General features: G+C 33.9%; 3 protein-coding genes across 6 annotated transcripts in view; 2 read left to right on the forward strand and 1 right to left on the reverse strand.

Moving 5' to 3' along the window:
- The window catches only part of LOC130639484 (A disintegrin and metalloproteinase with thrombospondin motifs 19-like), a 33,070-nt gene that overhangs the window by 1,948 nt on the left and 13,857 nt on the right, over nucleotides 1–17,265 (forward strand). Inside the window, exons 1-2 of one of the 4 annotated variants that reach the window (XM_057447080.1) lie at nucleotides 7,364–7,563; nucleotides 8,024–8,175. The exons of 2 other annotated variants lie outside the window; for them this stretch is intronic. The gene's annotated coding sequence lies outside the window, so the exon portion shown is untranslated. Of the gene's footprint in view, nucleotides 1–7,363; nucleotides 8,176–17,265 lie in introns of those variants that run through there. One more of the 4 variants, XM_057447079.1, reaches the window with a different exon arrangement.
- Nucleotides 36–2,925, reverse strand: LOC130639604 (apoptosis regulator BAX-like). The gene is made up of 2 exons (XM_057447088.1): nucleotides 1,880–2,925; nucleotides 36–191 (listed from the first exon to the last, which is right to left on the reverse strand). Exons 1-2 carry the CDS (start codon nucleotides 2,480–2,482, stop codon nucleotides 66–68), a joined length of 729 nt encoding a protein of 242 aa, XP_057303071.1. The 5' UTR covers nucleotides 2,483–2,925; the 3' UTR covers nucleotides 36–65.
- On the forward strand, nucleotides 8,227–14,220 carry LOC130639556 (transcription initiation factor TFIID subunit 1-like). Its single transcript, XM_057447085.1, has 2 exons — nucleotides 8,227–11,757; nucleotides 11,926–14,220. The coding sequence occupies exons 1-2, from the start codon at nucleotides 11,721–11,723 to the stop codon at nucleotides 14,007–14,009; spliced, it is 2,121 nt and encodes a 706-aa protein (XP_057303068.1). The 5' UTR covers nucleotides 8,227–11,720; the 3' UTR covers nucleotides 14,010–14,220.

Raw genomic sequence — 17,265 nt, forward strand, 5'->3', positions numbered from 1 at the left:
AATTTCCGCGTAAAGCGAAATCAATAGATATTTCATTTTTTTGCATCTGTTTTCATATGTATTTTTTACTCCATTGTTTTGAAAGTAAGTACAGCAGCTAAGGAGACGCCTGCACATATGAGGATACTTGGTTTGATCCAGTTGTACGTGTTCTGTTTGTGTTCCACTGGAAAGGTCTTATTGAATCCCTCCTAAAGTAGCAAAACAAATAAATTTAAAAATAATACACTATTAACACATGTTAGCCACTCCTTTTTAAAAGAGCCAGAAAAATCCTGAAAAAGCAAAAAAAAAATTTCCTCAAAACTGCCTTAAAAATGTTCAAAATTATACTATCCTTGTTCTCCCGAATTTTTGTTATTGAATTTCCGCGCCCGAAGGCGTAGGAAATTCTTTAAAACCGTCGTTTTTTCTTTTGGAGCATTTTTTGAGAAAAAATCGACCCTGGGATTTCACGTTCCTCTGATTTTTTGTTAATGTCATTTTACGCAAAATTGGTTCAAAAATTAAAACTACTTTATTTTCCACAAAATTTGGCACAGTTAACAAAAAAGTATACTGAACATGATGGTGACATCAAAATTTCTATTTTTGGCCACCTTAAATGTCATTTTAGGCCAAAATTGGTCCAAAAATTAAAACTACTTTATTTTCCACAAAATTTGGCACAGTTAACAAAAAAAGTATGCTGAACATGATGGTGACATCAAAATTTCGATTTTTGGCCACCTAAATCTCATTTTAGGCAAAAATTAGTCCAAAAATTAAAGCTACTTTATTTTCGACAAAATTTTGCACAGATCACAAAAAAAATATGCTGAACATGATGGTGACATCAAAATTTTGTTTTTTTGCCACCTGAAATGTCATTTTAGGCCAAAATTGGTCCAAAAATTTAAACTACTTTATTTTCGACAAAATTTGGCACAGTTAATAAAAAAAGTATGCTGAACATGATGGTGCCATCAAAATTTTGATTTTTTGCCACCTGAAATGTCATTTTAGGCCAAAATTGGTCCAAAAATTTAAACTACTTTATTTTCGACAAAATTTGGCACAGTTAATAAAAAAAGTATGCTGAAAAGTATGGTAGCATCAAAATTTTGTTTTTTAGTCAGCTAAATGCCGTTTAAGACCATAAACGTTTCAATCGGAAGACTTTCAACCATGAATGATAGGCTATAATTTTTGTTCGTAATTTCTTTTAAAGTGTGAGTTTATTATGACAAGTTTCGTTTTCTTTGCGTTTGTTGTAAGATGTAATGTCACTTGTGTGTTTTATCTTCAGAGCTTCAAGCACCAAACCTCTTCGAATGTTTGGCACGATAACAACGAATTAGCAGGTTGTCATCAAATATTTTGGTAGCGAGCGGAAATTCTTAGAGCCCCCAGGGCTTCTTGTATTTTGTTTAAAAGAACTTTCAAAACAATTTTTTGACACAAAAGAGGGTTGCAATCAAAGAAGAAAATCTTCAAGCTACAATGAACTCTAAAGTAAAACCAGCTTTTTTATAATGGCACTTACTTCTCTTCACCAAATAAAAATTTCTTTAATTCCTACTTAATTTTGCGCAAAATATCCTCCGTAAAATACTTCCCTAATATCCCTAATTGTACCCTATCCCATCCCCACCGGCCCGCACCCCTATTACTTGGTTACCTTACAAGCTTTAGACATAGTTGTGTTCTTAGTGTTGCATGTTTTTTTAACGTAAGCTCAAAGTTATCTTCCCCAACCTCGAGCCCAGGGCTCTTTATCCCCTCCTGTTATGAAAAAAGGGAAAGAGCCCTGAGATCGAGGTTGTAATCTTCCCCTAATTTATCGTTTGGTCTAGTTAATTTATTATCTTCAGCTTTACTTTAATTAAAAATAACTTACCCAGCCGCCATTTTCTTCGATCCAACTTTCTTTATCAGACAGGCTGTCAGTTAACCAATCTTCTATCTCGTCTATTTTGTCTTCCTGATTCGTTTGCCAGAACCATTCAGCTAACTTACCACCGAACGTAAACAAACTAACGACCCTTCCCCAGTTTAAAGGTTTCTTATCCAATACCTCTTCTGATACGATTTTAAACGCTTGTTCAGCATTTTCTTCTCGTATACGCATATTCTCGCAAACTGTATCAAAAAATTCTATATTCGTTTTCTCCATTTCCATACTCACTTTTCGGAGAGTTTTTGCAGTTTTTATAAAAGGTCTTAAAGTTTGAATATTTTCGGCAGATTCGTCAGCCGTAACTGTCGTAGTTTCGATAATATTTCCCGTTTCGGCTGTTGTATCGCTATTTAAGACTGAACATGCTTGCACAGATCGTCCATAAATTTTATTGCGTAAAAAATCGTTAGCCAACTGTCGAATAAATTCCTTGTTACTAGCTGTCTCCGTTGTGTTGGCTCGAAACTCGTTTAGGTAATCTGTATCGTCATAACTAGCTTGTCTTTCCAACTTCGGTCGAGCGCAAAAGGTTGTTTCATTCATCTTGAATTGATCGTTGTTTTTTTTACACACCAATTACGTCTTTCACTTCCAAACTTCTATTGCAAGCAAGATTTCCTGACGTAGCTTCGTTTTTTTATATATATCTTTTCTTTTTATTTCCCTTCCTAGTTTTCTATTGTTATGAAAAGAAGAATAAAGTACAGTGTAAATATTTGATTCTCTTCACAAAACAGTTATCAAAATGAGTGTTTTGTTTATGTTTTGTATCAAGACTATGCTACAGTTATATACAGGCTAGTTTATGTAAACACTTTTCTAGATCAGCAAAAATAACATGATTCCACCAGCTAAGTTCTTAACCGACTTGCAATGAAGTGATAAATACGTAATACACAAATACACAGAATACGTAGAAACAAATTCCTTGCCTATTTTTATTTTTTTCTCTGAAAATGTATGTTCGCCGTCATCAAAATGTGAACGCTTTCGAGCACAACCTGTGTTAGTATATAACAGAATTTTAAAACTATATTTATTCACTCCATACGAAAGTTCATTTTCTCCTGTCTTTAATTGGTACAGAGCTGATAATAGCAAAACTTTCAGCTCTGTGAAATTCACGCAAATTGGTTTTTTTTATTATTATTATTATTATTAAATTGCTTTTCTACTAATAACTTCTTGGTATTTAAACACTCGATATAGTTGCCTAGCAACCTTGTTAATTCTTAAGAAGTATCAGCTGTAAACTTTAAATGACTTTCCATCAGAATGATGTCACTCCTTTATGAAAATGAAAGTATAAGTACGCGGGAGAGTAAACTAGTTCCCAGGGCTCTTTAGTCACTTTTAGTAGAGAGGAAGGGTGAAGTTGGCGTGAGAAATATTCGTTTAATATGATGGAGCCAACAAGACGATCGTCTAAATGTCCCTTAGAAACTCAGGGTACTTTGTTTAGAAAGTGTTAATTATTTATTAATTTATTAATTCATAGCCATATAGCAGCCTTTTATAAAGCACGTTAAAACAGCCTGAGAAAGTACAAGACGTCCTGGTGATGAGTTAGAAAGAGAGAGAAAAGTCGTAGGAACGAGTTTGGGAAGAGTATAGCAGTGGAAAGTTTGTGTGTTTAAATCAAATGATTTGTAATCAGTTTCTAAAAAGTAACTTATTTTGGCACATTTAGTTTCCTTAGACTTTAAAAAAACTACAGGAAAAAGTACCAAACTCTCCCCACTCTTTGACTCCCTCCTTCCGGGCTATCTCGCCTTGTGTTTATAAGGCGTCACAATTAAATTTGTCAAGAAGTGCTGGAAAAGAAGCTAAGAGTATGGAAACGAATTTATAAAGAAGCGAATACTAATAGAACGTTTAAAAAACTTATCCTCCTCGTCTCCTTTAAATAAAGTTAGAGCTCAGGCTTCAGAATGAAACGACATTTGAGAGGTCTTTTTCATTCCTTACCAAGTTTAAAATCATTTTGTGACGAAAAAAAATTACCTGTTTCTAGTATGTTTCACAGCCTAATAACACATTTTTGGCAAAGCCTTTTAATGCAGGCAATTAATTGGCACCGCAAAATTACGGTAAAATACCTTATAAAAATATGAAAAACACACGGTAACCGAAACTTGTAATTTTATACAGAAAGTGAGGACAAAAAGCCGGTTAAAATTTTCGTTTCGTTTCTTTTTGCGCAGTAAAAATAGTTTAAATAGTAATTTTTAGAGCTTCCCTTTATTTTATCGTAAACTGAAGAACTGTCAGAATTAGAAATATATTAATAAATATAATAATAATATAATAATAATATAAAAGCTAGACGAAATGATGTAAAACAAAAGAATAAAGTTATCAAAATTATGCTAAACTTAAAACTATATAAACAAAAATATTTATTAAGTATTACTTTAGCGACACTTTTATCGTCTTTCGAGAATATCGCTGTAATTCAGATTCACAATACAACCAGATTTACAAAAAACTCAAAATATTTTTTATATTTGCTCTTGTCAGCTTTCTTTTACACGCTTGACTGGATCTACTTAAAAAAAAATCTTGTTCGTGCGCTCTTGAAGAATTAAATTCAATCTTCAACCACATCTTTAGCAAACTTTCTTCACTATATATAATTTAAATGCAGTCTAAGTTATTAATAAATAAAAAGTTGAGCTGGTGCTACGATACAATACTGATGTGAATTTCGCAACGCTCTCAATGAATAGAAAAAACTATATATAGAGATTTTAATATACATTATATGCCTTCCCTTTTTGCAGATTTTTTGTAATTTACAAAAGCCCCTAGGATTTAAATTCCGAGCATACCACTTTATTTTTAAATGCTTCTAAATATATTACACTACAGTAATTACGTTTCATGCGCCTAATTACCAGACCTTTTACTATCACTTTCTTTGAGACAGTTGCTTTAATTTTACTGGTAATGAAGTTGGTATTAAAGCAAAGATGGACCGAACAGTAGTTTTCAATCCCCAGAACCGTATGACCCCGTAGTTTTTGGGGAATACCAAAAAACTACCGTGACTTTACCGGGTACGGAACACTCTTCATATTTTGCAAGTAAATTGCGGGTATATTTTAATGCCCAAAAATTAATTTTGTTAAAATAACCTTGAAAAATGGCAAATGATTATAGGTTCAGCTACATAGCAACCAGGGAAGCAGACCTCCCTCAGCCTGCTCTCCCAATACCCCCCATATTTCGAAAAATTAAAAAAACCCAGCCTTTTCTATCAACAAACGATGAAATCTTATAATAAAATACATCGTTTTTTAGAGGGTCTAAACAGTCAGTTTTTGTACATTTTCAACTCTCTAAGCTAACTATGTTGCCCCTCAGGTAGACAAATAGACCTCCCCACCTCTTCCTTCCGAAACGTTTTAGCTTCGTACAGTCCATGGCTTTTTTTTTACAAAAAACGTAAACGAGAAATAAACCTGTAATTTCGTCTAATTTGGTTTCTATAGACGACGGCCAACATTCTATCTGCTACTATCATAATATTTTAGAGTCTATTGCTACAACTTTGAGATGTGTAGAAAAGAAACTTTATCCTGTTATATGTTTATTGCTAACAGTTTTCAAAGCTCTTGAACTGATTTCAGATGTAAGCTTATCAATGACGTTATTTTTTGCACTTTTGCTTTCATGTATAGCACTTCATCTAAACCCAATAGATATTTCGTGCAATGTGTCCATGAAGTTACCAAGCACAATCAAGAAACATTATCCAATCCATCCTTATGTTTCTCACAGAAAGCCAGTTTAACCTTGGTTTTACGTGTAGGTCACCTTTGATTGACTATTATAAATCTATTTTTTTATTTCACACACATGTCACGCATACTACAGCAACTACGTTCCCAGTTATTCTTTAACAAATCATATAATCACTGGTAACGAGGTTGATATTGCACCATATCTTTCCGCTCGAAGATTTTTTTTTTTGTTCTTATTTTGTACTTCAAGGAAAAAACCAAGCTGAAATTTATCTTCACAGGAGGCTAGAAACAAGGCGACGATTAAAAATGCCATCCTACGCCAATTGTTAATGTATTCTCAACCAACATTCATGTTTTATTTATAACCTATTTCATCCCTTATAAATATGGCGTATTCATTCTTGAAATTACGTCAAAGAAGATAGTATTTCAATTGAAGTGTTTCGTAGTAAGATGATTGAATGAAGTGAAAGATGAATAAGTAACCTCGTCTCCAGGGTATTTTGTATCTTTTCTGACATCGGCGCAATCCCCGTGTCAAAAAGATACAAGATGCCCTGGGATCGAGGTTGATGAATAGGGTGTTTTTAAACAAACTGCAGAGCTATACAATTGTGGTATCTTTAACTTGTAAAAAATGAGAAGGAATATGATTCGGGGAAGGAAATTGATGAGCATCCTTGATAACCATGTTGTCTAAGCAACTTCATTCCTAAACTTCAGGAGTTTGTAATACGATCGCAATGAAGCGCCAAATTGGAAGATGTAAAAAGGCGGATGATAAGCGCTTTCTTTTCTAACGAAGTTAATCCAATAAAAATCTTTATATTAGAGATCACGTGAATGTGGGATGCGTTGATAATAATACTTTAAAATTCAAGGGACTCGGTCCAAGGTTTTTAAAAATCGTAATTACGATCAATTTTGCACCCAATTAATTTCTTGTAGTTTTTCAAATCGCACATGTGGAAAGTCCGTTAGGTAAAATTATTTATGAGGTAAAACTTAGAACAGAAACAAAAATATCAACAGTACAGGGGCTTCCCTATTTTACGGTCCATAATTGTCTGGGATTTACTTGGAAGAAACGTGCATTGCTGTATTTCAGTTTCATTTTAACAACTATTCTTCGGTTAAATCATAGTTAAATATGAAAAAAAGTTTTGCTAAAACATCATATGCACCACTATCGATTTTTTGTTGTGTGAAGTTGTAAGAATTCTTCATCACCGAATTTATAAATTTCGACACCTATCTTTTGTCCCTCCACTCGTTCTAAACTCGTTTCCAGGACCTTTCTCTTTTATTAATATTAAAGACTAGAAATAAATAAAAAGAAAATTTCGCGCTGTTTTCAATATTAAAAACTGAAAACCTGAAAACGAGGCTGACTCTTCCAGATTAAATCTCTCTGTTTTTAATTTAAAATTTCGTGACGTCAGCATTATTTATTATTATGTTCAATATTTGGCACAAACAAACTGGTAATTTCCAATAAAAAATTTTGTGTAAAGCTAAGAATTATACTTTCGCTTTGCATTATTTTGCATTATTGCAACGTTATGTTTTTAAAATTAAAATACTGGTTGAAAATACTGGCAGCCTTGTTTATACGTTTTAACACGATTAAAAAGTATATTTCTTATGTTGTGTTAAGTTTAAATCAAATTTCAGTTGTTATCCTGAACATTCGCAATCAAAATTTTTGTGAATTTGAAAAAAACATTTGTGAACATTCAAATAATAAGATCAAACCATACTTATTTTAATCAAGAAAAATCCGGAAAAACTTCGACATCGAAACTTTCGGACAAAATTTTTTATTTCAGCGGAAAAATGTTTGGACAAGATTTATAAAGTCAAAAAAATGCATGGGTAAGTCCTTTGAACGAATTTTAACCAAATTTCAAAAGTACTGATTATGGGAAATGACACAAAAAGAAGACTGGAAACATTTATAGCCAGTAACCCAATTAGGGTGTATAGGTTTCACAATTAACAACTTGAGCGGTGTATCGATAAAATTAAAAAAAAATTCAGACGGCAAAAAAAATCCGAAAGTTTTTCCGTCCGAAAATTTTCGTTCCTTTTGTATAAGCAAATTAAAACAGTCTGTCAAATTGCAAATAGTCAGGAGAAAGAAATGAAGAAAAGTTTGCTTAGCTGTGACATGTCATTCCGCGGAATAAAGAACCTACAGAGAAGCCCTCCTAAACACCTTTCCTCGAAATACCCATGTTTTCTGTTCTCCAATCCCCAACTCCTTCCAACGCATCTATTTGTTAATTTTTGCCAATATCGTTCCCAGGACTTCTTTGTCTCTTTTTTGCTTTAGTAAATTCGATAGCAGAAAAGCAACCTTGATATGCGTGGCTACTTCGATCCCAGGATCTGTTGTCTACTTTTTTCATATCGGACGTCGAGACAAAAAACTCAGGGACGAGGTTGGTGCGTTAGAAATCAACAAGAACGTAAAATGAACCACAGGTATATGGTTCCTTTTTACACTCTAATCTGATAATGACATATTCCTGTGTAATAATTAAGTACATCGAGCGAAATGTGCGGTGAAATAGGTCATTATGGATAATTTGAACGTAATTCGTTAAAGATTTTATTTCCAAGAAATACAGTAATTAAAAACCACAAATTCATTCAAACATTGAGTGGTATTGCATATAGCATGCATAGAAAGGGGGTTGTGGCGATAAAGAGGTCGTGAAGAAGTGTTATGCGAGAAGAAGCTTGCATAGAAAAAGGGTGGAAGGATGTTAAAAGAAAAATTATCAAAAAAAAATTGCATATTAAAAAAGTTGTACGGGAAGGATGTAAAAGAAAGAAAAAGGTTACGTACGAACAACCTCGTTACCAGCGCGCGTTGTCTTTTTTTTGGTCCTGATGCCAGAATTGATGCCCTTTTTCACGAGGTTTACCTATGAACTAATTTGCGCAAGACTTCGGCGAATGCTGGCGTTTTATTAATAGGCTGGACTACTACTCAAGACTACGGACCAACCTCGTCTCGTCCCCAGGCCTAGGTTGACCTACTGACGACTTTCTTAATATATTACGTGCAGCTAATCTAATTTTATGCTTTTACAGCTCTAACTTTTTTGGTCTTCTTAAATGGTGACCGTGGTTCTGAAAAAAAAACGCTTGTACAAAAAAAATTGGGGAATTTGACAAAAATTTAAAGTTGAATAACCTGAAATTGCCCTGACCATTTTAAGTTAAATTTTTGCGAATCCAGACATTTAAATATTTTTACAAAAACTTTTTCTCGAAGAGTACTTATAAAACTAAAGGTTTTTTCTCAATTCCTATAAATTCTGGAAATTTGGCGTGGTTAGCCATCCCAAAATTGAATCTCAAGCAATTTTATCACAGAAAAAATAAAATAATTTTTTTTTGAATTATCTTGGAATATAGATTTTAATTATTTGTGGTTCTAATCTTTGCTTGAAACGAGACCAGCACTGCTCAGAAGCAAATAGTCCTGGGAATGAGGTTGTGCGATTAATAAAATAATATCAACGTCCATTAAACATTGACGTCATAACAAAAATTTCTTGGAATTTGCAGCGGCACGAGACTATTCGTATCAGTTTCATTATCGGGTTAAATTTGTATCGGTTTCAGTATTAATTTGTATCGGTTTTATTTTCGGATTCAGACTCAGCTTTGGGTGTGTCTCTATTAGCTAATGACAGTTGACACAATTTAACTCAATTTTGTCATTTTTAAAAAAAAACAACTTCTGGAGACATTCACAAACGTTACTAGTTTCATGTTCAAATAATGTTTTAAAAAAATAGGGTGTGTATTCATGCTAAAATACGAGTTTTGCTCTCCTGTTTCAAATATCGCGAAAAGGTGTGATCGAAATCGCGTAAATTTTTCATTTACGAAAAGGCATACTATACTCCGGTATTGCATCTGCAGTGCAATAACATGATTGCGATGGTTGATTTTCTGCATATTGTATGATTCGATTGCTGATAGGAGCCATTAACGAACATCTTTCAACGCCCTTGTATCCTTTCGATATACGCTAGAAATGAATATGTCGCATTGGGAAGGTTAAAGCTCCAGTCAGAAAATTGAACTTTGGGCAAGACAACAAATTATTTATCTCTTTAAGATTATCATTTGCTACGATTTCTTTACCCAAAATAGCCTATGTAGTTCCTATTGGGTACTGCTATCAATGAGACTCATGCGAAGTGCATTTAAAACATTCCCGACCCCACAGCTTTGTGAAATAAACCTCGAATGTAGCTCTGGAACCGCCTTTGCATATATTTTATATTTTACAAAATCACCACAATGAGTCGGTAAAAAGTGACTATATTTTGTGTAACTGACTATAATACTTTTGGCGGCTAAAAGTTCATAACGGTCTTCTTTTCAATCAACTAATTTCAATTAAATTTATGTTTTCATAACCGTTTCCGTTCCTGTCAATGGGTTCAAATGAAATTATTTTTTTCACAAACAAAAGTTCTTGGACAACTATGCACAGAACAGCTAATCTCGTTCCCAGGACATTGTCTCTCATAGACGCTGCGTTTATTGATAGGTCTGCATAAAGAGACAACAGGTCCTGGGATCGAGGTTGTTTATCTAGCTATGGGTGTTACAGTTTTGTGTTTTTTCTTTTCGCAGCAATTGTTTAAAAACACACAAAAAATGTTCCGTGTATGGGCAGCGGTAATTCGTAACTACACAACTAGAGTTGTTACTGGGCAGCTACCTTTGTAAGCAGAGAGCTCAATTCAACAGATGGATTTGTAACCAGGTAGATGAATTAGCACCCGGGCAACTAAATTTGTCACCAGGCGGCTAAATTTGTAACTGAACGGCTAACTTCGTATTCAGGAACCTCGTAGCTAAATTTGCACGTTATGAAAACGTGATCGTTGCAGCGTCTTTGTCTACATTAGAAAAATTTACTCTTAAATTCATTTCGTTGCCGTATGTTTTGAAATTATTTGAACACCAGTGTGAGACGATATGATATAATACTAAATAATTAGGATTTATTCAAAAAGATTATTAAATTTTCAACTGATCTAACCCACCAACATTTATTTAATTATACTGAGCATAAAATTATGCATTGGCGAATAAACCCACTACAAACGGGGGTAAAAAACGAAAAGCTAGATAATCCTTAATCGAAGCAGAAAAGGTTTTTTACGACCGACTTTTTAAAAGTCACGCAAGAATGGCCTTATACTTTGGTTCATATAATTCACCTTCTTTGTGAAAATACATTGTTATTTTAAGCATAATTTATTTCCTTTAATAAAGAGATATATCCCCCCGTCTTAAGGTGTTAAAAAAACTTCTTTTTATAATCGTGCTCAACGGTGCGTTACGACGCGAAACTGTGAAAGTTTCATTTAAACACCATCTTTAAACTGACATAAACTGTACAAATTTAAATTCAACCCTCCATAAACACAACATCTCCTAAATTTTATATTCTAACACTTTAAAAAATAAAATTAAACCCGACGGAGAGAGGTTTTTTAAAGAGTTCTTGCAGTATACAGCGTGGTTTATTAATTTTAAAAAAGTTAACATTGAATGGCTATTGAGTTACTAAGCAATTAACCTGATTAAAACGCACCTGTCTTTAATTCAGAGCTTCGAATTCATCATACGGCTGTGTTCGATCGAATTTCTACAAGTCGCACGTGAAATCGAAATGGTGCAGAAACACATTAACGAAATTATAATTTAACAACGAGTATATGTATTAAAAATGTCGCAAGAGTGAGATGTTGTCTTATTGGTAATAACTATCTAACTAATCAAGGCTTACCAAAGAAGAAATTTTCAACGCCATAGCAGAGTGACGATTTTCGAAAAGTATCAAGCAAAATGCTCCTGTGGATTTAATGTTGAAAAACTTTTTAAGGAACAAAAACTTACCTTCTGTATTTTATGCTCTTTCAGGGCTTTACTGTGCATAACTGGCTACCAAAACTTAGTGAAATTGGGAGTCATTGAAAAGTTTTAAAAAGATGGGAGATGAAGATCCACAATATGATTCGTATGAAGGTATAATGTCGTATTATTTCTTTACGGTTTTACATTGTCATGCAACTTTCTTAATCCTTTCTTGATTCATAATCAAGTAACTAGAAAAAATTTCTAACGTGTGTTATTGTTTGTATTCAATCCTATATTGAGTTTAAAGCATCCTATATTTGTTTGTTTATATTTTAGAATCAGAAAGTCTTGGTCCGGCCATACTCTATCCAATTATCGCTTCGGTTTTCTCAGCTTTCTGTATAATTTCAATTGCTGCATTTTTGTTATCAAGCCGAAAGTGCTGTAAACAGAGAAGATACGACGATCCGGAGTCTGCATTATTAAAAGAAAGACTACTAAAGGAGCAAAAGCGAATGTCAGGATACAAATTTAAATTCCCATTTGGAGAACGTCCCTTATTTTCATCTGTTATGCAGCAAGAACAGAATGACATTGCTGAAGAAGTGAAAGAGAGCTATAAGTCAATTTCAACAAATGTTAACAAGCCAATCATATGTTGTCCGAATAAAAAAACTTCGTACGTCTACAATCCTAAGGAGTTAGGATCAAGTTCAAAACATTCTCTTAAAGAAACACATTGTATGAGCAATCAAAAGACTCCTCGTCATATCAGTATAGAGAAGGATTCGAATGTTAAACGTTTAAATTCGCCATACAAATGCACCGAAAATGAGTTCATAGACAGTTTAGAAAAGAAATTGTCGCGTAGCAATAAAAAACAAAAAACGAGGTCTTCGGAAAAGAAGGCAAAAAAGAAATTTTTTACTGAATCAGAAATTGAAAATACTGAAGACTTGAAATCATTGTTTTTCAACAAATGGATCAGACACACAGATTCGGGCAAGCCACCTGATTTAAATAGTGAATTACACTCGTATTATTTTAAGCATGATTCTAGTTGCGATGATGTTGAATCTGTGTTGACGTCGATATCAAGAATGGATTCATGCCGAATGCAGAAATTGAGAGATTCAAAATTTTACCAAAAACTAATTTCACAAATGGATACAATTAGTGCAGTAGATTCTCCTTTCGAGGAAGACAACATGGAACCTGAAATTATAAACGAAATTATTGTTACTAAAACAGGAAAACATCAAACTAATCAGAATCTAAGTCATGACGAGATCATGCAAGTTGCAATTGCCGATGGAAACGTTGCTGAAGAATGTAATCCCAATGACAAAATTTGGATTAGTTCAAAGAATTATGAAACGCAGAATGTGGAAAGTGTTTACACTTCAACAAATCTTGAAAATAAAGGTAATATTCCAACAGCAAAGGAACTTACAGATCGAAAAATCATTCAGCATATAATAAAATCAAATAGGAATGCCACACATACTAGAGGAAATCTTGATAAACGAAGTGGTAGTCTTTTTAAGATTGTCAGGCCGTATATTTCTGATGGATCGTTAAGTGAATCAAAACAAACACCAAGTGACCTATTCAAATCAACACGAGATGATAATGAACTTCAGGAAAGTGATATTACCAAATCTCAAATAATACAGAAAATGATACAAGTGAAAAATCGCAAGAAATCATACCTCGAAGTAACACATTCTGATTCTGAAATCGAATCTTCTACGAAATCAAAATTTGCGCCTCATCCTACTTTGACGAGGCCAAAAAGTTTAGACTTAAAAAGAAAGAACACGGACCTTAAAATCGAAGTTCATTTCGACAGTGCGAAAAAGCTGCCAAAGAAAAGTGCGAATGTCTCCATCGACGAACACTCAAGTTCTTGTTCATCCAGATCTTCTTCTGTAACTACATGGCAAGAGATTGATGAGAATATGAAGAATGAACAAGACAAATCACACACTCACAACAAGTCTTTATACAAAACAACAGAACAAGAGAACTCGTTTTGGAGTCGCACAGGCATCTCATCATCACATTTTTCGACACTTTCAACAGTTACTTCAATAGGAGACCGTTCCAACACAGAAAGGCAACGTTATCGTACACCAAAAAGTGGCAGACACACAGATAACACAAAAGCTTCCGGAGATTACTCCAGGTCCGGATCACATCGTTCAAGACACCGGTCTAGCCCGTATGGCAGCTACAGTGGATCACATCTCAACTCGTCTTTTACTTCAGATGAATCAACGCATAGTAAAAGCGCAAGACATTCTTTCAATTCATACCTGTCATCAAATGTGACTCCTAAACGAAACAAAAAGAAGAGTAATGCAGAAGTGAGCGGCATATTTTGGAAACCTCAGCAAACAAGTTCAGGTTACTCATAGTATTCACATTCCTGATGAATGAAATCATGTAGTTAAGTTGGGCTATCCTTCTGGAATAACCATCACGCATGTCATCATATACCAGGTATACATCTGTAAATTAAATACACACAGAACATATAAACACATATAAAATTGTTGAACATATCCAGTTGGAAGTAAAGATTGTATTAATATATATATTCTATGAATATAAAACAAATGATATGAATTACTAATTTTCCTTTCTCATATCTAATATGCCATGGTATAGTAACGCAATTTAACTTAACATTGGCAGAATTTATTTCTGTAAGACAATTATGGTCCCCTATTTCGATCTGTTTCCAAGTAAGAATTAAGGTTAGTCTTGGACGGGTTTAATGATTCCAGTTAATATTCAGTATAATCTGCTATAACGTAAGCCATTTCTTTCTGAGTTCATTGCTAACTACAATTCGAAGTCATTGCGATCTGTATTTGGCCACAAGCTGAATCACCCAAACAAATATTTTTCCTGTTCTTTTTCGGCCTTAATTATTCGTATTCTGGCCAGTAAAACATAGTAAAATGAAAAATAGAGCTTCTGGCTGAGTTTCAAAGAAATTTTCTCGGACGATCCTTGACAAATTATATTGGATCAAGGCGGCACATTTAAAAGGCTGTTTCTACAAGTATTTCTGTTGCAGATGACAATTTAAACTCGCCGAAGGTCACTCGACTGCGGTATACTCAGGATTTTAAGTTATTTGATTAGATCCAAGCTCCTAAAATGTGTTACTTTGTTGCTGGCGTCAACAATTGCTGGCGTCAACAATATGACAATTTTACGGGATTTTTGCGCGCTGTCTTGGATTATTCCATAACTTTTTTGCATGTTGATCGATCGATCGATCACTCCGACTAGAGTCGATCGATCGATCACTTCGACTAAAGTACTATGAACGCTGCTCACCTACCTGCGCATCTAAAAAAGCAGCGCTTTAAGCAGAAGTTTAACGAGCTGTTGCTTTTTTACAACTTTGTAAAAAAACCGAAAACGTGCCTGTACATTACCGTGGAAATCTACTTAGCAATCTCGACTAAACTCTCTATCTCTAAAAAAAAATCTCACAATGGGTCGAAAATAAGGAGAGGTTATTGTAATCTACCACATTCAAAACGAATTAGACAAACTACACAATGTTACAATTTCCCTCTCGCTATCTATTCTCAAGCACTCTCAAGGCTCGAATGACAAAAAAACAACAAACATTATATCAAATACTATTTTTGTTTTGACACGTGGCTTCTTTTATATTTATTTACACACGTGATTCCATCGCAGTTAGTAAAACGAAGGAAAATCTGAATAAAAACGCCATTGTTCAAGAATAAGACTCTGCGTTTCCTAATGAAATGACACATCGATAAGACGCTTAAGAATTGTAATTAATATTTGATTAAAGAGCTTCTCTGTAATCTTTTTTTCTTCAACTAACGTTTGAAAGATCATTCGGGAAATCCGGCATGGAATGTCATATTAGTGGTTTGACATGAATGCATGGAAATACAAATCAAGTATCTTAGGTCTTAATGTGGTTTTAAATCGACAAAATCAACCATTGAGACTTTATAGCAGGAGGCATTGTTAAAAATTTGTTATTCTTCCAAATGGTTTTTTTAACTGTTTTGTCTCGCCACATTATTTGTAATAGAAAATCTATTTGCAACTACTTAAAAGTCATACAAAAGATATTTTTAAAACAACACAAAAGATATTGAAGCCATTTAAAGCCATCAGCTCATCTGCTTTTGTTTTGAAACAGAACAGTTGGGATTGATCAGTAGATTAAGGAACCTACAAAGCGATTCAATTTTACTGTTTAATTACGCGAAGGTTTAATGAGAGAAAGGTATTTTTATTTATCTGTTGGTGTTATTCATACTGATAATCCATAGAGTGAAAGCCTGGTGGTTGGACAACACTGTTTTGGTAAGAGTGTTCAGTGAAGGCAAGTTACACATCGTTCACATTAAACTATTAGCATATCTACCCCTTTTTAAGTCATACAACTTATGCTAACATCTGACTATAGATGACTAACTGCGGAATAGCCTTACTAGCTTAGCATTCGAGAATAAGTATCTCAATTTCCTGGTTTGTTTCTTATCCAAGGCGTTTGGCTAGTTCGGCGATTTCTTAGTTTCGACAGAAGCTTTAAACACTTCAGGAATGCCCTTGCAGTTCCACCTGGCAACGATAGGCAGGGTAAAGCCTTTGAGATTAGCAAGCCCAACCACATAAACACATACCATGCTACTACTGTTATCACATAAATTATTGGACTAAGATGATGATAAGTCGCTAGAATGTGACCCTTTTCACAGGTTATTAAAATAGTATTTTACTGTGTTAACTGTTTGACGTTTCAAACAAAGATTGGCATCTGCGATAAAATTCTAACGGTCAGAACCAATTATCTCTTTTTATATAATACTGTCTCCCAAACAACAAACATTTATTGTTTATTACAAAATTTTTTTCTATTCTCCTGATTAACTGTCATGATTACCTATATAAAAATCTATTAATCCCCAATTGGAAATTAGAAGTTTGCACAAAAGCTGCAGTATATGCAAAAGAAAAGATAGCTGCAACTGAGTCATTGCTTAGTTTTTAAAGGCTAGTTTCTAAGCGCTTTATTGGTACTAAGATCTGCAATCTTCTAGAACGTGTGTATTGCAATAAAAGACTGTGATATAAATATATATCTATCTAGTTACGGTAAGTTGTGAGTAGCTATATTTTATTCCTTACCAGCTAGTCTTATGTATCTTTGAACCAGACCTAGCGCATGTTTGCTCTCTATACGTTAACTTCTATCTATGGTAAGAAATTGTTAACTGGTATTCTAGTAGCCGATGTACTAACCGTTGCAAAACCTATATATTCTTTAACCAAATTTTCTGGTACATGTTCCAAATTTTTACGTGATGTGTACGATACGTAGCTATTTGATTTGAATTTAGCACGTAGGGGATTTTATTGTGTTCAATCATAAAAGGTTGTATATTCTATGGACATTTAAAAAGTTTTAAATTTCCATAGAATATCTGATCATATTTTCAGTTACTATTTTCGAACATGTCCGCCATTGACCGTGTTGAATCTTTATAAATCTTTTTTCTGGCGTGTACAAAAATTATGTCCGATATATAGCTGTTGCCGGCTGACTATATGTTTTTTTATGAGAGAAGCTTGCTCGTCATATGGCCAGCAGTCACCTTAAGAGAA

Source organism: Hydractinia symbiolongicarpus, chromosome 1 (genome assembly GCF_029227915.1).
Source record: "Hydractinia symbiolongicarpus strain clone_291-10 chromosome 1, HSymV2.1, whole genome shotgun sequence".
Lineage (NCBI taxonomy): Eukaryota > Metazoa > Cnidaria > Hydrozoa > Anthoathecata > Hydractiniidae > Hydractinia > Hydractinia symbiolongicarpus.